Here is a 26,237-nt window from a genome sequence, read left to right as displayed (position 1 = left end):
AGATGAAAATAATTTCATTTCATTTACCTGTATTAGGAACGGTCTCTGGAAGCGATGGCTGAGAAGCATTGTCGTCATCGTCACCATCCTCTTCATCATCACTGCTCCAGCCGTCTGACTGGCTATGCTCTGTTTTCACGGCAGATTTTTCTAGATGCTGCCTCTGGGGGTCTGTCCTGAAGGGGGTACGGGGCAGGAATGAGCAGAGACCTTGACCACATTGCTACGTTCCGGGGCCTGTTATCATGCAAGGCTGATTTTCCTGCGATTTTTCCACCTAAAATGTAAAAAAGCTGCTAATTGCAAGTGCTACGTACTATAACAAGTGTGGCTTGCAGGCCGGCCTAACTAGAAGCCAAAACTGTGATTATTGGGCCTGTATTTCATTAATGACTCTTTAGTGCCTCCCTGTGGCGATTCCTTTGGAGAGCTACGCTAAATAAAACAAACAAACAGAAACAAAACAAAACAAAAACTGCAGTGAAATTCAGTCCTTATGACCTGATTTATGAGCGGTCACAACACGTTGCAGACTTATGAATAAACTGACACTTTATTGAGGTTTTAGTTAATTCAAAACAAACTTTGAGGTATCATAATGAACAATACACTTGCAGCACTCTTGAAGCCAAATGTAATATAGCGGCAGCATCAACAAAAATGTGAGAAAAAATATGGGAATTCAATGACACTCACCTTTCCTGTAGCATGTCTGTTACTCCCAGAGATGGACAACACCTCTGACAGGTAGGTGTACAGTTTCGACTTTCCTACAGGCAAGAGAAAGACAGAAAAAGGAGAAAGAGAAAGAAAGAGGAGACAGGTGATGAGTTAACTCTGCTCGAGACACCCTTACTGTCATCTGAGTTTCAGCGGTTTCCTCTGAGAGAAACTGGAGGCAGTGCTAATGAATTTCATGGTGAACCTTTCTAGGTGCTGGAACTTGTCACTTATTAGATTAGCTCTTTGTCTACTAATCTGTTCTGGGAAGGGCTTTCAATTCACTGGAGAAAGTCGTCATCTCAGTATTGTAATTTACAAGGTCAATCTAAAAGAAAAAAGGAAAATTATACCTGATCACATTCCCCTCCAAGACCAGGACATTCTGAGGTCTGGAAAGACACATGATCTGCCTGTGTTTCTGTTTGTGCTGTAATATCTGCAAATGAAGTATTACAGCAGGAGAAGACAATTAAAACAATGGAACCAATATCAAACGAGTCAGTACTAGTGTTTGAACAATATAGCTTTTTAAGGGTGTGTTGAGGTAGAGGTCTAAAAAGAGTGACCAATATAATGGCAGTATATTAGACTCAAAATTATCCTTTTAAATACGATGTTAGAGTAAAAATTAATTGGACTACTCAAATGAATTGCATATATCCAAATGAAAATTATTTTTAATTTATCACATTTTAAAAATACATAATCATATTTAAATCACACTGAATGTGTTAAATTGACATCCTGCGATATACATAATATAATGACAAATAATGTTTTATGTTATGTTATGTTATACAATATGTTATATTGTGAAATTTTATTACAATTTAAAAGTACTTTTATCTTTTTAAAAATATTTAAAAATATAATTTATTCCTGTGATGGCAAAGCTGAATTTTCAGCAGCCATTACTCCAGTCTTCATGTCATATGATCTTTCAGAAATCACTTTAAATATGCTGATTTGGTGCTTAAGAAAAAATTCTTATTATCACTGCTGAAAACTTCTTACTATTTTTGTGAAAATTATGATTATTTTAATTCTGGATTCTTTGATGAACAGAAAGCTAAAAAGAACAGAATTTATTTGAAATAGAAATAAATTTTTACTCAATATTTAGTTACTATTGTGAAAAAATGAACTGATAAATGATTATCCACTGAGAATGCTATTGGTATTAACTGGCCTTTATATTCATCCATCAGACAATATATTAGTTATAAGTTTTTTTTTTTTTTTTTGGCTGAATGATAAATGTTGAGTGATGATGATGCTGCCCCTCTAGCGTAACAGATGGGAGATAATGCAGAGGGAGCCACAGAGCGGGGCGTACGTGTATCTGGTTTGCTGACCTGCAGAATTTGATGTGTTGAATTCCTGAGAGGCCTCAGCAGGGGAGCTGGAACCAGAGCAGGTTGACATGGGCAGGATGTCCCTACATACTGTCAGCTGAACCGTGCCCTCTGCCTTCCGCAAAATATCCACAACTTTACCGTGGCTCAGTCCTGATACAATGATGCCATTCACCTGCACAACATACATAGATCTGGTACAGCTCCTATATGGTTTATCAATGAAAAATCACTGAGTGAATGATTTGCACTTACCTCCAAAAGAATGTCACCCACTCGGAGACGACCGTCCTGCTCGGCCACACCCCCACAACAAATATCCTTCACTCTCAGTGTGCTCCCATTGACCCCGCCCACCAGCGCAAAGCCCAGCCCACCTTTCTCAGGCTTGGTGAACTCCACCTGGAGGATACAGCTCTACAGAAAAGAGAGGAACAGGAACGTTTAGTCAAACTAAATACTAAGGCCTTATTAACACTGCACACAAATAAAATTTGGCTTTCAAATCCAGTCATTAGAACTGACTATTCACACTGTCATTTTTCAAGTGATGAAATCAGGTCCATTTGCTCAGATCAGATAGGTCAATATTTAGTACTAGACTACACTAGTGTTCCAAAGTTTTTTATTGTTTTTAAAAGAAGTCTCTTATGCTTACCAAGTCTGCATTAATTGTGAAATATTATAGGAATTTATTTTTAGTATTTGAAAATAATTTATTCCTGCCACTTCTATAGCTTTCAGTGTCACATGATCCTTCAGAAATCATTGTAATATGCTGATTTCATGCTCAAGAAACTTTCAACATTATCTATGTTGAAAACAGTTGCGTTGCTTAATATTTTTGTGGAAACTGTGATATCTTTTTCAAAATTGTTTGATGAAAAGAATGTTTCTATTTGTTTGATCTATAGAAATCTTGTGTAACACTGTAAATGTCTGTAATGTCTCTTTTGATCAATGTAATCCATCTTTTTTATAGATTAATGCATAGATTTTAAAGAAACTTTTATCCATCATGACATTGTGTGCTGTATTCACATAAGCAACAGATGCATTCAATACATTCAAGAATATACTGCGTTCAAAACTGCTAACTTGTTTACTATATTGTGGACTGTAAATGAGTGAATGTCATCAATCGCTAAATGAAGAAAGACATAGTGAAAATTAGTGCATTTGGACACAGTTGCAGACATGCAAGTCCTGTCTGAACAAGCATCTACTTTTCAATGATTGCTGTTTGAATAGTGTAATATTAATGAATTAATAGTGCTGCTGATGATTACAAAGGTATTTAGAGGTGAATGACATAGATTACAAAGCAAGAGTCATGTTACAACCTATGTCATCAGCCTAAAACAAGGCCAAGGGACCGTTACCTCCTGCTCTGATGTGACAGACAGCCTTTGCCTGAATTGCATGGCACTGTCAGCGACAGGTTTAACTGTAACAGAAAAGAGAGAAAGATTTTGTGTCAACAACAACAAAACATTCTACAACCAAAACTAAAGAAATTTTAGATGCAGTTCTTTAACCAAGCAGGACCATTTACACTGAATGGTTCATCAAACTCATTCAACAAATGTCAAAGTGACAAAGTTAATAAAAAATGAAGACAAAATCAATCCAAGCATAACATCACATCCTATTCTTCCTGCTAAATGAGAAACCAAGTTCACAGCAATTTTAAACAGTTCCCAAACTCACGAATGTCTCCCTCCTCTGATGCCATTTCGGGGGGAGATGTGTTGATGACCTGTTCCATGCTACTGTAGGTAAACTATGCTCGCCTTTTCAAGCTCTTTCGGACCTCCTGGCTAGCCATCTCCTAGCAACCTGGATGCCCACTAGATCAGCTGGCCTTTATTCGTCAGTCACAACGAAAGCGCACTTTGATCGGCCAGAGGAGGCCATGTCCCTTGCTAATAATTAATCCTGCACCCGCTGCCCTCTGAGCAGGACATGCCATGTCTGTCAGCACAGATCTAATGCCACAACTCCCAGACAACTGAGACACAGGAAACCAAAGGCTTTACCATTGGTAGAAGCCGCCTCCATGTCAGGGGACACAGGCTCTTCGAGGCGGGGGAAGACTTTTTTCTCCTTCCAATCAAACAAACCTGAAGATGAAAAATGGTAAAGAATGGTAAAAAGATGATGTTTGTGGTTTTAATATGTTACTCCAGAAATCTACATTCGTATTAAAAAGATATATATACCAACATAAGATTTTTCTTTTCAATAAACTCTTACTGACATACAGTACAGTGGGGCAAAAAAGTATTTAGTCAGCCACCAATTGTGCAAGTTCTCCCACTTAAAAAGATGAGAGAGGCCTGTAATTTTCATCATAGGTATACCTCAACTATGAGAGACAAAATGAGAAAAAAAAATCCAGAAAATCACATTATAGGATTTTTAAAGAATTTATTTGCAAATTATGGTGAAAAATAAGTATTTGGTCAATAACAAAATTTCATCTCAATACTTTGTTATATACCCTTTGTTGGCAATGACAGAGGTCAAACGTTTTCTGTAAGTCTTCACAAGTTTTTCACACACTGTTGCTGGTATTTTGGCCCATTCCTCCATGCAGATCTCCTCTAGAGCAGTAATGTTTTGGGGCTGTCGCTGGGCAACACGGACTTTCAACTCCCTCCAAAGATTTTCGATGGGGTTGAGATCTGGAGACTGGCTAGGCCACTCCAGGACCTTGAAATGCTTCTTACAAAGCCCGGGCGGTGTGTTTGGGATCATTGTCATGCTGAAAGACCCAGCCACGTTTCATCTTCAATGCCCTTGCTGATGGAAGGAGGTTTTCACTCAAAATCTCACGATACATGGCCCCATTCATTCTTTCGTTTACACGGATCAGTAGTCCTGGTCCCTTTGCAGAAAAACTTTGCATGATGTTTCCACCCCCATGCTTCACAGTAGGTATGGTGTTCTTTGGATGCAACTCAGCATTCTTTCTCCTCCAAACACGAAAAAATTCTATTTTGGTTTCATCTGATTCTCCCAATCCTCTTCTGGATCATCCAAATGCTCTCTAGCAAACTTCAGACGGGCCCGGACATGTACTGGCTTAAGCAGGGGGACACGTCTGGCACTGCAGGATTTGAGTCCCTGGCGGCGCAGTGTGTTACTGATGGTAGCCTTTGCTACTTTGGTCCCAGCTCTCTGCAGGTCATTCACTAGGTCCCCCCGTGTGGTTCTGGGATTTTTGCTCACAGTTCTTGTGATAATTTTGACCCCACGGGGTGAGATCTTGCGTGGAGCCCCAGATTGAGGGAGATTATCAGTGGTCTTGTATGTCGTCTTCCATTTTCTAATAATTGCTCCCACAGTTGATTTCTTCACACCAAGCTGCTTACCTATTGCAGATTCAGTCTTCCCAGCCTGGTGCAGGTCTACAATTTTGTTTCTGGTGTCCTTTGACAGCTCTTTGGTCTTGGCCATGGTGGAGTTTGGAGTTGGACTGTTTGCGGTTGTGGACAGGTGTCTTTTATACTGATAACGAGTTCAAACAGATGCCATTAATACAGGTAACGAGTGGAGGACAGAGGAGGTCTGTGAGAGCCAGAAATCTTGCTTGTTTGTAGGTGACCAAATACTTATTTTACAGAGGAATTTACCAATTAATTCTTTAAAAATCCTACAATGTGATTTTCTGGATTTTTTTTTCTCATTTTGTCTCTCATAGTTGAGGTATACCTATGATGAAAATTACAGGCCTCTCTCATCTTTTTAAGTGGGAGAACTTGCACAATTGGTGGCTGACTAAATACTTTTTTGCCCCACTGTATGTGAAAAAGTTTATAATAATAATAATAATAATAATTAGTTTTAAATATGCTACGCCATAAATCAAAATTTCCTTCAGTTTACATTTGTAAGAAAATATTACACAATTTTTAAACCCTATCTGTATATAATTTTTTTTTTTTATGCTCTGGCTCATTTAATAACATAACTAGTTCATTACAACCACCATCATGGCAACACGTTTTGCACAGGCAACTGCAAACTTTTAATTAATACTTTTTTGTATTAATTCCAGTGTACAAATCAATATGGATAAATAGAGTGAAAATTGAAAGTGTCTGAATGATTGAAATCAAAATAATCAAATATTATTCAGGCACAGTGACACAGTGGGTAATGCTGTCTAATAAGAGTTGACACGCCGCTTAAAATGACGCGATGTTCGGTGAAGCATGCTATGAAAGCCTAGGCTGCTCTGGAAAACCACTGGAGCAGCTCTCTGCCTCATTTCTGTCACTTCATACTAGACTGAAACACATCGATCACGACTGCCCTCTGCAGCCCAGCCTGAGCCTACACACGCCCAGAGCAAGAAAAAACACTTCCCACTGAGAGCCAGAGCAGTTACCTGGCCCATGGGAAGGTTAAAGTCTATATGTAACTCCATATAATCTAAAGACTCAATAATAGCAACAAACACACACTCAAAGTGAACAAATAAACATCAACCTCTTATTCTGTATTGATTATGAATAAACCAATTATTGCTGTAATTCAAGTAGATTCGGCTCAAACGTACCATTCCATTTATCTACTGGTATCATTGGTTGATCATCTCTGAAACAAAGAGAAAACATTTAATACAAAGTTACAAAGCCAAAAACTGCTACTAAGTAAAGATTATACTTAATTATTCTCCAGTCTAACCTCATGGCTTTGAATCGGACTTTGCGTGGGGCACTCTCACACACTTTCACAGCATCCTCCAGCGTCATTCCCAGGGTGCACTTCCCACATATATAAACAATCTTGTCATTGGGCTGGATGCTGCCCTCTTCACTAGCAGGGGAGCTTGGCACCACCTCCTGGACATAAATTCCCTGCCACTTGCTGCCAATACCCCCTGTTAGCTTGATACCTGTATAGACAGATGCAAAAGGATCATCATTTTGAACTGAATATGAAATGTTTTTGTTATATATGCTATAAAGCATCTCCTCACCCAGTTGTCCGGATGGAGTCTTGGGAATGACAATGTCCTGGAGGGTGTCAGGAGGCGGCGGAGGGAGTAGATTTTGCACAGCTCTGCCCAGCACCATGTGCAGTCTTTTAGAGGAAGACCTGAGGATGCTAATAGCCACGTCATCTGTCACGTTGGTCACATTGTGACCGTTTACCTGAAAAGGAGATAATGCCAATTCAAATCACTGACAATCAAATCTTATGAAATCTTCAGAAAGGGACAGTCATAACTGCGTATCTGTGATTGTGTTTCTAATGGTGGGAAAAGTTGTACCATGACAAGCCTGTCTCCTGCCCTAAGTCTGCCATCTGCTTTGGCTGGATTATCCAGGACCTCCTGGACATAAAAGCAGTTGTCCAGTTTACTCCTGGTTATTGTAAAACCGAAACTGCCACACCATGATTTGGTCAGTGAGACAGTCAGTTCAAACTCCGTCAACATGTCCTAAAGGAAGAAGAAAAGAGATGGTGAACCACCAGAATTAAATAATAATAATAATAATAATAAAAACTTTAGTGCTTTAATAAACTTTAGTGCTTTATAAAGCAAGCTTCTCAATGGCACTTACACAGAAAAAAAGAAAAACATAAATCAAAAAAATAAATAAAATAAAAATATGTTTTAGGAATATATTTCAATTAATTAATTAAGCAGGTAGTGAATTCCAAATTTTGGAGCTTTAACCAGCAGTGAAATTTATGCTAATCTAAGGGCTTGTACATCTGTAGGCAAATACAATCAGACTTTACCCTTCTGGGATCTTCATCATCCTCTTCGTCATCATCGTCCCAGCCGTTGTTGTTGCTGGCTGAGGGGATGGTAAACTGGGCAGGAGATTTCACTGGTGATGAAGCTTGAGTTGCTTGCTGGTAGGATGGGGGTGTGTTTAACAGTGATGGAGAAAGGGCTGGTGGAGAGGGCAGTTCATTGGAGACAGCAATGCTGCTGCTTGGAGAAGAGGGTGCTGTGGTGGTGATGGTCAAGTATTCCTCATTGGCTACGACGGTCAGTCCATTAGCTGTGAAACTTGTCATGCTCTTTTCCACACCTTCAGTTGTGTGACTGTGATGACAAGAAATTCATATTTGAGACATATTTTAGTTTTTCAAGACCATTTTCTTGTATTAAGCAGTGAAGAAAGATCCCAAGTTCTATGAAATATGAGGCAGCACAATTGATGATTATAAGAAATGTTTCTTGAGTATCAAATTAGCATATTAGAATGATTTCTAATCTAAAGGATTATTTGACACGGATGACTGGAGCAATGGCTGCTGAAAATTCAGATTTGCCATGACAGGAATAAATTACATTTTAACACATTAAAATATAAAGAAGTTCATTTAAATTCTAATAATATTTTGCAATATTACTGTTTTTACTGTATTTTTGATCAAAGAGAAAGACTGTATCTTTGGTGAGCCAAAGAGACTAGTTTCAAAAATATTGAAACATATTACACACTCCAAACTTTTGAACTTTTGGCTAGTATTGTATCTCAAGCACTTTATTCTCAAAACCAAAAATAAAATTTGATTCATCATTAAATGACACATTTACATTTAATGTTTGGAACATATTGATCATTTTATAGATGATATCACATAGAAATAAACAAGCCTTTACCTGGTACAAGCTGAGACATGGTTGGTTGAGATGGTATCATCATTTGACTCTTGCTGATGGGCTGTTTCAGGGGCTGCAGGAGTTGGTGCTGGGTTGGCTGTTGTCTCTTTAACAGTGCTTGGTGTTGGGGGTGGCGCTTTGCTCTCATGTCCCTCCCCCATTATGGCATGAGGTTTTGGTTCACCAGCTTCACCTGACGATGGACGTGGAGGTAGGGGTGGAGGGGCTAATATAGTCATATCCACCAGCTCAGTATCTGGCTTCTGTTGGGTCAATGGGATCTCCTGGGTTTTCTCTGGGGAAACTTCTTTCTTTAGACCAACCTCTATTGCCCGCTTCTTGAGGAGTTCACTAAAGTCTGGGACAACAGTCCTCACATGCAGGTCTAGAGACCTGGATCTCAATGCACGGGTTGGAAGTGTGTCATGACCCTGTCAAAAAAGGATGTGAGTTTGAGAAATAACATGTCAAATTTAGAGTTGTTGCCAACCATGTAGAGAAAGGATGTTACCAGAGAGGTCTCAATATCTGTATGATCATCCTGTAAAGGTCTGCAGATTAACAGCCTAATCTGAGACGGAGATTTTTGGAGGAGATGCAGAACTTCCTGTGGTAATAGAAAGATATACACTACTGTTAAAAGTCTGCATTTTCAGTGTTTTGAAAGTCTCTAATGCTCACCAAGGCTGCATTTATTTGACCAAAAATCTGTAAATATATTACATTAACAGAATTGCTAATGTACAAATAAATATTTGTATACCAATATACAAATACTACGGTGACCATGAGGTGACATGTTCGGCTCACTTAGTTTTGTCGTGGCCACGACATATTAACTTCGTGGGAACTTGATAATATGTTGTGGCCACGACAAAACTATTAGTGAACCGAACATGCAGCCTTGGTCCATTTCTCGTGGCCACAAGATTAATGCGTAAACAAACCCACGTGACCATAGCAACCGGGATTATCAGAAATGGATAAAACATTTTTATTAACATTAAACATTTCATTTAATATTTGTATATTATTATTATTATTATTATTATTATATTAACTTGATAGGGCTATATTTTTATATTTATTTCATATTTTATTATTTCCCCTTTCAATTCTTGTATCGCTTTACCTAATTATCTTTCTATATAATTATGCTAGTATTTGCTACCATATTTTTTGCCAATACTGTAAACGCCTGACAATTAGCCTATGCCAATAAAGTTTTGACTTTATGATTATAAATTTACACATTTACATTTACATTTACATTTACACAATCTGCGGAGATGCTGGAATTCTTCGGCGTAAACGCTACATCCATCGCTCTTCAAGGCGCAGTTTTGCTCATCTGTCATCTGATGTTGTGTCCTGTCCCACATTTGTTCGTAAACCTCAAAGGCTGCTGTACAGACCAGCTGGGATTAACTATAGCAACTTGTCTGTGCCTATACATAAAGAGATCTCTCGGGCATTTTCTGAGTTCCCGCGCCTGTTGAAATCGGGCGTTTTTAATGCTCGTTCTGTTAACAACAAAGCTGTGACTTTATCTGACATTATTGTGGAAAGAAAACTGGACATTCTATGTCTGGTTGAAACATGGCACAAGCAGTCGGATGGTCTGCTTTTTAACGAACTTACTCCTGCTGGCTACGGGTTATTTGATCTCCCGCGATCCTCTGGTAGAGGTGGGGGTATCATTGTGTTGTATAATCAACAATACAGTTTAAGTCCCGTAGCTTCTCCTTTGTTTAATTCATTTGAATGCCTCGTTTTGACTACTTCTGAGTCTTCTCCTACTGCTATAGCTACAGTCTACCGGCCTCCTAAGGCAAACAAAGACTTTTTACCTGAATTTGCTGAGCTGTTGTCCTATTTGTGCCTCAAATTTGAGAGAACTCTTATTCAGGGGGATTTTAACATCCACATGGACAAAAAAGATTCTGCATTAACAAAAGACTTTTTGTCTCTACTGGAGTGCTTTGACTTGAATCAGTTTGTTGACTGTTTTACACATAACAAAGGACATATTTTAGACCTGGTGATTTCAAGTGGTTCTCTTGTGTCTCAGTTGTCTACTGTTGATTTGGGATTGTCTGATCATCTGGCAATCTTTTTTGATCTGTATTTACCTGGTGTTAATATTTCCTCGTCTCGTATTATGACATATCGGAAATGGAGATCAATTGAGCTTTCTGATTTTTCTGTTTTTATTGATTCCTCATTAAGTAGTTTTTCTTTGTCTGATCCATTAGAGACAAAGGTTTCCATGTTAAATTCTGTTCTCCTGTCTGGCCTTGATACTTTTGCTCCTCAAAAGTCACGTTCTGTTTCTTTTGTGCGTCCTGCTCCTTGGTATAATGATGACTTGCGTATGATGAAAACATCTTGTCGTAAAATGGAGCGGAAGTGGCGTCTTTCTGGTTTGACTGTTAATTATGAAGCTTGGAAAGATTGTTTACAAGAGTATAAGCTTAGAATGGTTTCTGTTAGATCGGATTGTGTTTCTAATGGTGGGAAAAGTTGTACCATGACAAGCCTGTCTCCTGCCCTAAGTCTGCCATCTGCTTTGGCTGGATTATCCAGGACCTCCTGGACATAAAAGCAGTTGTCCAGTTTACTCCTGGTTATTGTAAACCGAAACTGCCACACCATGATTTGGTCAGTGAGACAGTCAGTTCAAACTCCGTCAACATGTCCTAAAGGAAGAAGAAAGAGATGGTGAACCACCAGAATTAAATAATAATAATAATAATAATAAAAACTTTAGTGCTTTAATAAACTTTAGTGCTTTATAAAGCAAGCTTCTCAATGGCACTTACACAGAAAAAAGAAAAACATAAATCAAAAAATAAATAAAATAAAAATATGTTTTAGGAATATATTTCAATTAATTAATTAAGCAGGTAGTGAATTCCAAATTTTGGAGCTTTAACCAGCAGTGAAATTTATGCTAATCTAAGGGCTTGTACATCTGTAGGCAAATACAATCAGACTTTACCCTTCTGGGATCTTCATCATCCTCTTCGTCATCATCGTCCCAGCCGTTGTTGTTGCTGGCTGAGGGATGGTAAACTGGGCAGGAGATTTCACTGGTGATGAAGCTTGAGTTGCTTGCTGGTAGGATGGGGGTGTGTTTAACAGTGATGGAGAAAGGGCTGGTGGAGAGGGCAGTTCATTGGAGACAGCAATGCTGCTGCTTGGAGAAGAGGGTGCTGTGGTGGTGATGGTCAAGTATTCCTCATTGGCTACGACGGTCAGTCCATTAGCTGTGAAACTTGTCATGCTCTTTTCCACACCTTCAGTTGTGTGACTGTGATGACAAGAAATTCATATTTGAGACATATTTTAGTTTTTCAAGACCATTTTCTTGTATTAAGCAGTGAAGAAAGATCCCAAGTTCTATGAAATATAAGGCAGCACAATTGATGATTATAAGAAATGTTTCTTGAGTATCAAATTAGCATATTAGAATGATTTCTAATCTAAAGGATTATTTGACACGGATGACTGGAGCAATGGCTGCTGAAAATTCAGATTTGCCATGACAGGAATAAATTACATTTTAACACATTAAAATATAAAGAAGTTCATTTAAATTCTAATAATATTTTGCAATATTACTGTTTTTACTGTATTTTTGATCAAAGAGAAAGACTGTATCTTTGGTGAGCCAAAGAGACTAGTTTCAAAAATATTGAAACATATTACACACTCCAAACTTTTGAACTTTTGGCTAGTATTGTATCTCAAGCACTTTATTCTCAAAACCAAAAATAAAATTTGATTCATCATTAAATGACACATTTACATTTAATGTTTGGAACATATTGATCATTTTATAGATGATATCACATAGAAATAAACAAGCCTTTACCTGGTACAAGCTGAGACATGGTTGGTTGAGATGGTATCATCATTTGACTCTTGCTGATGGGCTGTTTCAGGGGCTGCAGGAGTTGGTGCTGGGTTGGCTGTTGTCTCTTTAACAGTGCTTGGTGTTGGGGGTGGCGCTTTGCTCTCATGTCCCTCCCCCATTATGGCATGAGGTTTTGGTTCACCAGCTTCACCTGACGATGGACGTGGAGGTAGGGGTGGAGGGGCTAATATAGTCATATCCACCAGCTCAGTATCTGGCTTCTGTTGGGTCAATGGGATCTCCTGGGTTTTCTCTGGGGAAACTTCTTTCTTTAGACCAACCTCTATTGCCCGCTTCTTGAGGAGTTCACTAAAGTCTGGGACAACAGTCCTCACATGCAGGTCTAGAGACCTGGATCTCAATGCACGGGTTGGAAGTGTGTCATGACCCTGTCAAAAAAGGATGCGAGTTTGAGAAATAACATGTCAAATTTAGAGTTGTTGCCAACCATGTAGAGAAAGGATGTTACCAGAGAGGTCTCAATATCTGTATGATCATCCTGTAAAGGTCTGCAGATTAACAGCCTAATCTGAGACGGAGATTTTTGGAGGAGATGCAGAACTTCCTGTGGTAATAGAAAGATATACACTACTGTTAAAAAGTCTGCATTTTCAGTGTTTTTGAAAGTCTCTAATGCTCACCAAGGCTGCATTTATTTGACCAAAAATCTGTAAATATATTACATTAACAGAATTGCTAATGTACAAATAAATATTTGTATACCAATATACAAATACTACGGTGACCATGAGGTGACATGTTCGGCTCACTTAGTTTTGTCGTGGCCACGACATATTAACTCGTGGGAACTTGATAATATGTTGTGGCCACGACAAAACTATTAGTGAACCGAACATGCAGCCTTGGTCCATTTCTCGTGGCCACAAGATTAATGCGTAAACAAACCCACGTGACCATAGCAACCGGGATTATCAGAAATGGATAAAACATTTTTATTAACATTAAACATTTCATTTAATATTTGTATATTATTATTATTATTATTATTATTATATTAACTTGATAGGGCTATATTTTTTATATTTATTTCATATTTTATTATTTCCCCTTTCAATTCTTGTATCGCTTTACCTAATTATCTTTCTATATAATTATGCTAGTATTTGCTACCATATTTTTGCCAATACTGTAAACGCCTGACAATTAGCCTATGCCAATAAAGTTTTGACTTTATGATTATATTTATGCCCGTGTGTGATGATAAATGAGTGTGTTTTCATTTTCAAATGAAACTACATGAATGATTCATTCCTCAACGAAACGCTATAGTATTTATAATTATAGTCTATTAATTAGCCGAAATAAAAGAAATATATGTTCAATTTAAACTGCATTCCAGTAAAAATTTAGTCAGTATAATCAACCTTCATTGGCATGTGGTGCATTTACAGTAGGCTATTATTTACAAAGGTATTCGAAACGTTAAGTAAAGAGATTGAAATGAAGGGAAAAAACAAATGTAACGAATATAAAAATATAACCAATAACAATAGGCTAATAATAATTAAATAATAATAATTATTACATACAGATATTACAGGAAAAACGATTACTTAATGGACTTACAAGACTGTGGGATGGATAAAAATGTTTTCTTGTTGGCCTATTTTATTTTATGTACTTTATGTAAAATTTATTCATGATAAACTTCATTCGAATGCTGTCTACACCGCACGCAATACAGTCCGTTAGCCAAGGCCTGTGGTTAGCTTAATATAATAATTTGATAGTGTAATAATTTCTATAATAATTAATATATTAATTTCTTAATTCAAAATAAAATATTAATAAATCAATTTCTGATCATCCCTGGTTGCTATGGTCACGCAGGTTTGTTTTACGCATTAAACCCGTGGCCACAAGAAAAATATGTCGTTCCCTCAACATAAGAAGTCGTGGCCACGAGAAATGGATGTCGTGGCCACGACTTCTTATGTGGCCATAAGGATGTCGTTACCTCGACAAAATGATCTCGTGGCCACGACAAAACTAAGTGAACTGAACATGTCACCTCACGGTCAATGTAAAATACTGAATCTCAGTACTTCATTAAGTTAGTTGTCTCTCACTCTGCTTTGATGCATCTGATCTTGGAATGTGGAATATCAGTAATATATCCTTTACCTCATAGGAAAGGCCTCTGACAGGTTCTCCATTGACAGCCAGGATTATGTCTCCCTCCTTCAGAAGCCCACAATCCCCTGCAGGCTGACCAGAAGAAAGGCTCTTAATATGCACCATGCTGCCCTCACCCGGACCCAGTTCAGATATGATGAAACTGAACCCCAGGCTACTGAGACTCTTCTGTAGCGTCACCTCCAGGATGTTATCTGCCACAAAGAAAGAGCAGAACTCTCCCAATTTGTAGTTTATAATCGGTCCAGACTCACACACATTAAAATCAGTTACGTTAAACAGTTAAAGGACAGTTGATCCAAAATTTGATCCCAAACACCACCTATCATATGACATCAGAAGATTTGCAGTATAGTCAAACGGACTGCCTTTATGGTGATTTTGCAACTTTTTAAAAAACACTTGACATCCCTGGACCTCATTCACTTTCATTATATTCATTATAAATTCTATCCAGGATATTTTTCAAAAATCCACTTTCTGTGTCCCACAGATCTGTGTCATTTTTGAATGTGCTATAGATTTTTGGATTAAAAACTGACTCTAACTGTCAAAACATAGGCCAGTGCAAAAAATGTAAGTATGATGTAATATATACATAAAAAACAAAGTTCCTCCAGACAAACTATAAATTTGGCTGGATCTTTGAGTTACATGGGTCTGGCAGCTAGCACAGTGTCGCTGTCAGATTCAGTTGAAATGTTTTGCAGTGTTTTCTCCCCCTCTCTGATCCCCGTCTCACCATCTGATACAAAGCTGAAGTCCTTGGCCCTGACAGACAAGGGCGTTTCCATGGTCACATCTCTCCTCAGGGGGGTGGGCGTGCTTTGCGCACTGAGGGTGAAGGAGATCTCTGTCTCTCCAACGTGGATGAGGCACTGTAAGTGTCCAACACCACTGGAGGCTCTCGTTCCAGAACCAGGCTCACCACCTGAAAATAACACCGTCATTAAAGCAACATGCCTTCTTAATTTATCATACTGGCTGCACACCTATAGTGAACATATTCACGTTATCAGTCTTCTTAACGTAAGGTCTGTTACCTAACCAGTGCGTGTGGAAGAAAATCTTATTAGCCCAGACAAAAATAACGACCAACACATATGCTTTCACAACTGTGTGTCACTTTAGATCTTTCTTTTGTGCTGTCTGAGAACCCGTAAGACACAAGGGTTGATGATGTTGTTGTCCTAAAGCAACTGACATGCTGAAGAGAGGAGCACAGGCCCTTCAGACATAATGTGACCTTTGGCTCGCCCTTGTGCTAGAGTTCACATCTTACAGCAGTTACTTCTCAAAATGTCAGCTAAGATTAAATGAATGTAACTGCTCTTTAACTGTTCGCAAAAACCTAAATTTAATGCAAGTGCTCTGTTACTAAAGACTGAACTGACTCACATGTCAAAATGCTTGTCAGTTGTATAAGCCTTCACTTCATTTGGCTGTATTATTACTGTTACCTAAACTAAAGCTATTAAAAACTTTTTGGTTAATTCTTATGTTTTTCATTAAAATTAAAAACTTAAACTTGCAAAACCTGTACGAAAATTAGAAATGCTGAAAAATTGGAAATAACTTGAAATACTAAAATAAAGGTTAAACAGAAATTTAAAAAACAAAAACTAATGCATAAATTAAAATGAAATCTGGAAATATAAAATAAGAGCTAATATAAAGTATTAATAAATTCTATAATAGTATAAAAATATCACTGAAAAAATATATCACTTTATATATGAAAAAAAAGGTAACTGTCTTTCATAACATCCGAAACATACTGTGGGCTCAATCATATCCAGTTACATAAACGATTGTGATTGTACCACAAGAAGTAATGCAAACACATGTCATTACCTCCCCCGTCCTCTTCAGGCACTCTACCGCCTGCCTGTGTGTGACGGCACGCAGGTTACAGCCGTCCACCTCTAGCAGCCTGTCACCTGTCACACATACAGGAATTCATTGAGCTGTCAACACCAATCATGCGTCATAACCAGTCAGGATGTTGCATATTCATGCTCATTAGCATGTTAGGAACACATCTGAGTCATGTTTGTACATCGTCAAGGAGATGACAAATATGCATAGAACACACACAAAAAAAAAACGGAACCACTACCATTCGAAAGTTTAGGGTAAGTAAAGTTCTTTGTTTTTTCAAAGATATTAATATTTTATTCAGCAAGAGGCATTAAATTGATCAAAAGTGACAATAATTTTACTATTTATAAATTTTATATTTATAAAGTAGTACTGTATGTAATTTTACAAAATTGTTACAACAGATTTCAATTAAATGCTATTCTCAAATTCTTAATGTTCATCAAAGAATCTTGAAAAAAAGTATCACAGTTTTCACAAAAATATTCAGCAGCACAACTGTTTTTAGCATTGATAATAATAATTTTTAAAAATCCTGAGCACCAGATTAACATATTTGAATGACTTCTGAAATATCATGTGACATTGAAGACTGGAGTAATCACTGCTGAAAAATGAAAAATCAGCTTTGCCATCACAGGAATAAATCCCATTTGAAACTATATTCAACCATCATCTTACAAAAATTAGATCTTTAAAACATCATTCTAGGAAAAGTCTGACTAAAAGATTATTTTTAGCTGAATATCAGGTTTTATAATTGGTAATGATGGATCTTAACCTATCTGTATTCTTCCATCTTGATCTGCCGCTCCTCCTGGGATCACACTTTTGATGTAGATTCCTCCATGATGTACATTAGTGTTGATTCCCCCCTAAAAATCATTAAAACAGTAACATACTCCATGTTTTAAGATATAAGAAATTACATGAACACCACACAGAGTAAAAACTCACAGCAACACTGATTCCCAAGCTGCTGTTGATCTTTCTGAGCTCTATGTAGATTTCTTCACCTGGCTTTGAACTGAAGCTGGAAGAATTATTAGAAATCCTATCCTGAAAAAATTAAAAATATATTTTGGTTAGTTTTTGTTCATGTCAGATGTTTTCTAATATGCATCACTGTAAATCACACCTGAAAATCCAGAATCCGCACCACAGGTATGTGCAGCCTTTTGCCCATTTTGGGAGCCATGATGTTGGAGAGGGTCTCCTCCAGCTCCTCCATCACAGGCCTGTACTCTGCACTCAGGGTGCTTTGAGAGCCAAAGCCTTTTTCCAGCACCATCCCTAAATTACTTGTAGCTAGTGAGGTCTTACTGTCCCGGAGATCCTCTACTCAGGATCAAAAAATGGAAACATTTTAATTGTGTCATTTCTACCACCAAATATACCATAATTGCAAAAATACAGATATACAGTAATGTCTTACAGCTAGGATAGGAGAATGCATTTTTAATATTAAAATGTACACACTTCATTTTTAAAAGTGAAACTATGAAGACAGATCATGAGACATATGTAATTAATTGGTACAATATGAAGACATACGTTTGGGTTGGGACACTATGAGCTCCACTTCATCTGGGCTGCTCTGTAGTATGGCAGCAGCTATATTAAATGTCATCCCCTCTAGACTGATCTTATTCAGAGAGATGAGCCGACCACCTAAACACAAATAAAAGAAAAAAGTCTTTTTAATTTTTAATTTTTTTTTTTTTTTGGCATAAAAGAGGGAAAATGTTCAGGATTTTACCAGGTCTGATTCTGCCGTCCCTATCAGCTGGCCCATCGGGAACGATGGATGCTATGAAAATTCCCAGATCTAACTTCCCTGTGTTGTCCTCCCCGACTATTACAAAACCTTTTCATCAAAAGTGATACATCAGCATTATTGCAAATGCTAAACGTTATATAAAAGATGCGTGTTCATTTTCACTCACCGAAACCAAGTTTTGGATCCTTCTTTAAAGTAACACAGATGATTTCTCGCTCTGGGGTTGTTCTTGTGGGTGTGTCCACTAAAAAAGAAATAAAAATAGATCATTTTAAAAATAAAATATAATAAAATTACACATCCACTTTCCCATGTTATATTGAGAATACCTTTTATATTTTATGTTGCATGTTATTAAGTTGCTCCCATAAGATCATAGATCTTATCATAGAAATATCAGCTAATCATTAAAAGTCAATGTCAAACTTTATCATTAAAACCAGAGAGAGCTTCACTGTTTACCTCTTATAGACGAGGTGGTGGAATGAACCTCTGAGTCCTGCTTTTGCAAAGATACACTGGACATGATGCGATAGACTGGAGGACTGAAAGTTTCTGGAGGGCTGCAGGCAAGAAACATCAACACGATACGAGAGATATTTAGTTTTGAATTGTGATTTGAATGATGGGCAGAGCAAATACATTGACACACCTGCTGCTTCGGCTCTGGTCTTTCAGTTCACTTGGGGTTCTTGTTTCAGGAATGTAATTTACTTCATTCTGTTGCTGAATCCGAACTCCAATCTTTGCTGACAGGTCATCGCATGACTTGCTCATGGAGTCATTCGGTAATCCATTCAAACCAATATTGTTGAGCACAATCTCCGAGCAAGACAGTCTCTTTATCTGATTGTGTCGAGCGCGGCATATTGATGTATATTTTGCCACGTTGTCATCTAGGTTAAAATATAACAGAAATAACTAACTACAAGTTGACAAACAAACAAATCTTTGTATCTGATGAAAATGATAAAACAATAAAAACAATGTAGCTAACAAAAATGATAAAGTAAAAATGTTTTTCTTGAGTCCACTGAAGCATAACATGCTAGTTGGAAAAGATAAATATATCATTTGTTATGAAAAAATTGTATTAAAAGGACTCCACTGTATATTCAACTTCAAATGGCTCTGTATATAGAAATAATTCTACACACCTGAGGCTAAACAGTAGGTCAGCTGACGAGAGGTCATCTCACTGTGAAACTTGTGCTGGGCTGAGCAGAGGTTCAGGAGGTACTGTGCGATCTTTGAGCTCTCTGTCACAAATGAGTGCTTCTTCCCACTCGGGGTGCACTCAATGGTAAATTTTCGTCTCTATGACAGGATTCATGGAGAATTATTAAAACCTTAACCCAAAACATCATGAACTTCAAATAACATGTTACTGGATTTCACAGAGTATCAAAAAGACCTAAACAAGCAATATAATCCACACAAATAATAAACTCACACTTGTTGAGAGACTGTCTGTCTCGGTCCAGTGAAATTTGCGGCTTAACACACGAGATTGGTTCTTGACTTCATAAACCATAATTCCTTTGGCACAAATTCCCAAAACCAGCTCTCCAATAATAGGTTTCCTTTCACGGGCAACTCTGTGGAACAGCACTCCATACTCTGGCAGCTGCTGTGCAATCTATATAGGCACGAAAGGCACAGGAGGTACTGACAAACTATGATCAAATAGCCAGATGTTTGAACAAAACTATTATTATATTGATTTGTTTAGTTTTATAAGCATTACAAGAGTAATTTTAGAATGAATGACTCTAACTGAAGGCCAAAAGAAAGAACCTTTAAGAACTCCATCTCAGCCTCTTCTGGAAGCATGTGGGCATTATTGGCATGTAACCTGGGCAACTCCTCTCTTAAACAGGGCAAGGCCACTTTCTCTATGACTCTCTTAGAGATGTACTGCTCCATTTGGAAATAGTTCTTCCCATAAACCTGAAAAAGTTAGTGTGATATCTCAACATACAGTCTAGTTAGATCTGTTGAAAGTTCAAATGTTCATTAATATCTCACTCACTTCAGGCAAATAATCTCCAAACTCAGCCTGCAGTGCTAATGCAGAAAGAAACAATGCAGTCTCCTCAGTACAGTACACTCTGTCCTCCAGAACGTCCCTCCTCAGCTGGAGATAGTATTGGTGTCGTGTAAGTCTATGCCTTTAAAAAGAATTCAACAAAAACAATCAGTGAGCATTATTAGCACTGCAAACTATTAGGTATAATGCATTAAAGACCCCATGAAATCATTTGACAAGTTTTTTGGTTAATTTTCCAGGAAGATAAAGACTTCTTTAATGTGTTCAAAAGTTTGGGTTCAGTAAGTTTTTTTTTTTTTTAATGTATGTTTTTAAAATCTCTTGTGTCTCGTATTTTCACCAAAGCTGGATTTCATTTTAAATAACTTTTCTAATTTAATATATATTTTAAAATGTAATAATTCCATTAATGGCCAAGCTACATTTTTAGCAGCCATGACTCCAGTTTTCAGTGACACAATAATCCTTCAAAAATCATTCAAATATGCTGGTTTGGTGCTTAAGAAACAAATGGTTGTTCTGCTTAATTCTGTTGTGGACACCGTGACACATTTTTTTCAGGATTCTTCGATGAACAGAAAGTTTAAAAGAACAGTAATTATTTAAAAAAATAAATAAATCTTTTGTACCATTATATAATCAATTATAATTTTGATCTATTTAAAGCACCTTTTCTGAATAAAAGTATTCATTACTAACCCCAAACTTTTGAAAGGTAATGTTTATGCACTAAGTTTGTTTTTGGAGTGCACTAGTACATAGACCCCAAACCTGACAGACATACGCTAAAAGCCATGAAACTCTGATATCATTGGGTATATCTAAATATCATGCATATGCAAACCATAAAGTGCCATTTACACAGAAAGCAAGGCAGCGGAATGGAAAAAAATTGCCTAGAGACAGATTTTTAAAAGTTAAACTTTTTTTAACTTTAGAATGGCTTGTCATGTGTGAGACACTGCAAATGATGCAAAATCATGGCAAGCACAATGGCCCGTCAAGCGCATGAAAACAATGGAAAAGCAGCCCAGTGGAATGCAAAAACATGTTCTGTGTGAACGGCCCCAAAGACAGTAGAAAAGCACATACAATATATAGGAGATGTCATCAGGGAAAAATTTGACACGAAGAAAAAGTGTAAATGTCGCAGAAGCCACTTTTTTCCAGTAATCTGGAGCAACCTTTGAGATTTTTGTCTCAGGGTCCAAAAAGAAAAATTCACCATCTGAATGAGAAAAAATGTAATTAATGCTCAATGACTTTAAATGTAAGACAGTTTAAAGTGTTCATTACTAACACTTGTTCCTTTTACAGTCATTAAAACCACACAAGAGCACACAAATGTATATATATATATATATATATATATATAAAGACTGAATTACCATCAATGAATGCAAGGCCAAAGTAAAAGTGCTCCACAAGGTTAGCGTGTGCCACAACCATGTCAAAGACATCTCTCCCACGGGACTTGATGTCACATTTCACTGCCACACACTGTTCATTTGGCATGATCACGTTAACCTCCCTTTGAGACAAGCCTGACCTGCCTTTCTTTGACTGTATCGATCGAGAGAGAACGAGAGAAGAAGCTAAATATACAGAGACATCCTTAGTGCAATAAAGCTGCACAGAAGTGCTGAACACTTAAAACTGAAATGCATTATATATGTAACCAAAAACACTAAAACACAGTTTACCACTATAGATCCCGGCAGCTCTAAAACTATTTGAGGTTCATCAATCATCCTGGTAAATTCAGGTCCAAGACTCTACAAATTAAAACACGGAAACACGCAATTAACAACATAGGATGCAGCGTACATATTATTGTATAGCACAGATGCTAAGCACATTACCTTAGCTTTCCTTTGGGAAAGGCTGACTGCAGACTCACTAACAGTGATACAGGGACTGGAAGGTCGGGCTTCACCCTTTTTGGGAACGTTGAGGGATGTACTTTGTGACAGCCAACAACTTGTGCTTCGTCTGTGGTGAAGCCCCAGTGGAATTCTGGGATAGCATTAGAGATTGACATTAACAGCACTAATAGCTAATAGCCTGATAATATATTTAGAAGTGCAAAACAATACTACTAACCTGTTTGAGCCCTGATAGGATGTGGTCTGACTAGGTCTACTTCTGAGAGACCAGGTTTTCTGTTGTTGGGAAATTCCTGGGGGAAAAAATCAGCTAGACTGAATATTGAAATATTACTATATGTCTAAATGCTTTGCGATAAAGAGAGAGTAAAAAAGTAGTTGAAAATTTAATGAAATATCATTCAATTTTTTATACTGCAACAATGGATTCACTAAACATCTAAACGTGATATTCACTACTGTTTAAAAGTTTGAGGTCATCAAAATGAATAAGTAGCAGTAAAGACATTTCTAATGTTACAAAATATTTATTTTTCAAATAAATGTTGTTCTGTTTATTCTAACTTACTATTCATCAAATAATTTTGAAAAAAAAGAAATGTTTCTTTAGCACCAAATCAGCATATTAGAATGACATCTGAATGATAATGTGACACTCAAGACTGAAGTAATTGCTCCTGACAATTCAGCTTTGCCATCACAGAAATAAATTACATTTTAAAATATATTAAAATAGAAAACAGCTATTTTAATTGCAATAATATTTCACAAAATGTACTGTTTTTACTGTATTTTTGATCAAATCAATGCAGTATTCGTGAGCATAAGAGACTTTCTTTAAAAACATAAAAAAGCTTACAGCCCCCAAACTTTTGAATGCTAGTATATGAGCTTACCTTGCTTTGGCTCGAAATCCAGAGACAGTCTGCGAGTCTCTCCTGAAGCTCCGTTCCCCTCTGTATAACCAGGATATGGTCCACGCTTACCTGCTCAACAGAGACCTGATCACTAACCACACATGATGCATACTGTACATCCACTGTATACACAGCAGTTTATACTTCACATGGTTGCACAAGTAACCTCTGGAAAACAGCCAAAGATAAGATCACTACGCTTTACATTACAGTTTGTGTTTAAGCATCAGCGCTTTGAGCCTGATTACAACCTTTTGTAATCCCATGTTCGGTTTAAGTTAAACCGTTAATCCTATTCTGGACACTATTTTATTGGTTCGGTGGTGCTTTCTTACGTACATGTTAGTCAAACCTGCAGGGTTTTACTAATTTAATTTTAAGGATAAACATTATAATCCAAGGAATATGTTGGGATTACCACTGAAACGGTTAGTTAAGGACACCGTTGAAGACAAATATGTGGCATCAATACCCACTTAGACTTGTTACACAAAGGATCTGACGTGCACAGGTTGTAGCATGACAGGCTAAGACTCTTCTATAAATACCCATTACAACAACTAATTTGCATATGTATCAAAACATCAAATGCAATATAAACATTTTTAAACATTAAAATAATTAAAATATAAAAATAACAATTTAAAATATTAAAAATAATAATATTTAGCCTATATGGTTTTCATACTTAAACTTATTTGACAACACTTCTTTACAATTTCACAACTATAAGAACATAAAAGGATAACATTTTGTGATTCAAAGGAATTCCTACCATGTAGTCTTTCTCTGATCATCTGACTTTTCCCACTCAGCTGTACAACATTTTCAGTTAAAGCAGCTCGATCCACCTGGAAATGAAATCTGATGAACTTCTTGGCTATTTTCTTTCTAAACTGAGCAATTGAGAAGTGTTTGAGGTATAAATGATATGCTTTTTAACTCACAGAGTCTTGCAAGACATCCTCTACCAGCTGTTTGATGACTTTGTTGGGAGGAGGCAGCAGAGATGCTTTGTGGTGTGATTCACACACCTCCAAGATGGAGTTCAGGTTGGCTCGTCGATGGGCCATGTCCTCACACATGCTCAGGAGAAGGCAATTCAGAGAGTCACTTAGCTGAATGGGCTAACCGAGCAGAAAACACAATTATTTTCAGATTGAAGGTGAGAAGAGTAATATAGGCTAGCTGCCTTATTCTTCACTGGCACGACTTGTTCATCAGTCTTTTTCTTGATTTGCTTTTTTTTTTTACTCGAATTTCTGTGAGACTGACCTGGTTTTGAGGGAGATGATAATCAACTGACCAATACAGAGTCATCCCAAGAGAATACACGATTATCTGGAAGAAACGAAAAATAAATTACATTTCTGTGAGCAATCAACTGAAGCACATTTTCTAAAATAAATCCAACCTTCTTTGCGACTACATTTCGTGCCAGGTGACAAAAAAAATGGTGAAAAAATGGTTCTCAATAAATTGAGAATAGTGAGAATAAGTGAGAATAAGTTTATTTTCACTGCGTGTCATATATGACCACTTCAGGGTGCCACTAGAACGCTCTGCATTTCCCAAAAGCATCGTTAAGTTTAAGTACATCGTAGACCCATTGAAACCAATGGTTCTACGATCAATTTAGGCTTACGATGCTTTTTTAATACAATTACTGAACAACAATGTCAGGCTTTAATCTAGCTAACGCAAGCAACGTGATTTAATATTCATGAGCCTGTCAGACCTTAGCTCATTTTATTTTAGGCTATTACTAGTAATTTTGGGTTTGTTGGTATCATTATATATTATTATTAGTATTATTGTTATTTACAGAAACATTGAATTACATCTCAAGCATCACCATGCATCTTCATAAAAATCGTTCATTTTGTGAATGTATAGGCTATATAAAATGTTTGTGCCTGAGCGTCAATCTCTGACAAGAGTGCTACGAACAGAAGTGTTGGCATGCATCACTGAATGAAACTGACCTTCTCCATAGCTAGCTTGGTGGAGATGGCACGGCCTTGCAGCATCTCTGGGGCTGTGAAGGCACGCACCTCATCTGTCATAGCACAGTTCTTGAAAGCCAGCATCCCAGTCGCAGACAAGAGCAGTGATGCAGGAGTTATAATGTTGCAGATATTGTGACCTAGAAAAACAGACCCACGTTCATTAATTTTTCATGGATTGCACTCTTCACCATCAGGAAAAATCAACTAATTTCAAGGTCAGCGTTTTACCTTTGTAAGAAAGGTCTAAGAGGGATTCAGCTGAGCCCAGCAGGAGCGACCACACCTCGTCCTCTTCCAGCGGTCCTCCTCTGGCTTCCAGCACCTCGGCGAGGGTCACAAATGTGCTGCTCATCCTGCGGAATCGCGAGACAGATACCTGAGAAGGAGAGACACAAGCTAACTGGCTGATGGAGGTGGAGAGAAATCAGCTGAAAGAGGAAGATGGAGCCTAAACAAAGTGAGCAGCAGGGACTCTGAGCCCATCACCAATGTTTCATAACAATATTGTGTAATATACATTATTCATATTGTGTGATGTGTAACTCTAAATCTGTCTACAATGATCTATTTTTGTCTTTTGCTGACTTCATTTCCAGCTATCAAAGGAATAAGCTTAGGCAAGAATGTGCCAGTTGTTTTGCATAATCACTGGTGAATGGATTGTACTTCAGAGGACACATACAAATAAATTTCTTCCCAATTTCTTCCATTTTCAGTTCATTTTCGAAGAGAAGCAAACTGCAAACAGACTGATTTTAATTTACTACATTCGTGTTTTATTATCAGTGAATCTGACACCCTCCCAAAGTTTCTGCATTAATACACAAATTATGCAGATAAAAATATTAAATATCTTTGTTAAAATATCTATTTCTAATCCACATCTAAATCTTTATTTCCCCTGAACAATAGAGATAGTTTCC

At 37.4% G+C, this 26,237-nt stretch overlaps 1 protein-coding gene across 1 annotated transcript in view; it reads right to left on the bottom strand.

The window, feature by feature from the left end:
• The window catches only part of ptpn20 (protein tyrosine phosphatase non-receptor type 20), a 36,505-nt gene that overhangs the window by 6,597 nt on the left and 3,671 nt on the right, over positions 1 to 26,237 (bottom strand). Inside the window, 42 exon segments of the mRNA XM_058795850.1 lie at positions 28 to 176; positions 697 to 770; positions 1,074 to 1,159; positions 2,079 to 2,253; positions 2,334 to 2,495; positions 3,461 to 3,525; positions 4,118 to 4,201; positions 6,646 to 6,683; positions 6,774 to 6,984; positions 7,069 to 7,243; positions 7,363 to 7,533; positions 7,839 to 8,151; positions 8,716 to 8,851; positions 12,711 to 13,023; positions 13,104 to 13,199; positions 14,780 to 14,985; positions 15,534 to 15,627; positions 15,630 to 15,722; positions 16,646 to 16,731; positions 17,454 to 17,547; positions 17,630 to 17,731; positions 17,811 to 18,010; positions 18,227 to 18,343; positions 18,432 to 18,539; positions 18,619 to 18,696; positions 18,915 to 19,015; positions 19,105 to 19,348; positions 19,610 to 19,769; positions 19,906 to 20,091; positions 20,250 to 20,402; positions 20,485 to 20,623; positions 21,595 to 21,730; positions 21,891 to 22,065; positions 22,206 to 22,277; positions 22,365 to 22,518; positions 22,606 to 22,681; positions 23,285 to 23,374; positions 24,081 to 24,156; positions 24,253 to 24,432; positions 24,581 to 24,646; positions 25,291 to 25,451; positions 25,543 to 25,690. Of these exon segments, the coding sequence (XP_058651833.1) occupies positions 28 to 176; positions 697 to 770; positions 1,074 to 1,159; positions 2,079 to 2,253; positions 2,334 to 2,495; positions 3,461 to 3,525; positions 4,118 to 4,201; positions 6,646 to 6,683; positions 6,774 to 6,984; positions 7,069 to 7,243; positions 7,363 to 7,533; positions 7,839 to 8,151; positions 8,716 to 8,851; positions 12,711 to 13,023; positions 13,104 to 13,199; positions 14,780 to 14,985; positions 15,534 to 15,627; positions 15,630 to 15,722; positions 16,646 to 16,731; positions 17,454 to 17,547; positions 17,630 to 17,731; positions 17,811 to 18,010; positions 18,227 to 18,343; positions 18,432 to 18,539; positions 18,619 to 18,696; positions 18,915 to 19,015; positions 19,105 to 19,348; positions 19,610 to 19,769; positions 19,906 to 20,091; positions 20,250 to 20,402; positions 20,485 to 20,623; positions 21,595 to 21,730; positions 21,891 to 22,065; positions 22,206 to 22,277; positions 22,365 to 22,518; positions 22,606 to 22,681; positions 23,285 to 23,374; positions 24,081 to 24,156; positions 24,253 to 24,432; positions 24,581 to 24,646; positions 25,291 to 25,451; positions 25,543 to 25,666 (5,719 nt within the window). The 5' untranslated portion in view covers positions 25,667 to 25,690.

Source organism: Onychostoma macrolepis, chromosome 13, assembly GCF_012432095.1.
Source record: "Onychostoma macrolepis isolate SWU-2019 chromosome 13, ASM1243209v1, whole genome shotgun sequence".
In the NCBI taxonomy this organism is placed as follows: domain Eukaryota; kingdom Metazoa; phylum Chordata; class Actinopteri; order Cypriniformes; family Cyprinidae; genus Onychostoma; species Onychostoma macrolepis.
The sequence above is the reverse complement of the archived record's forward strand: the minus strand, read 5'-3'. Positions and strand labels throughout refer to the sequence as shown.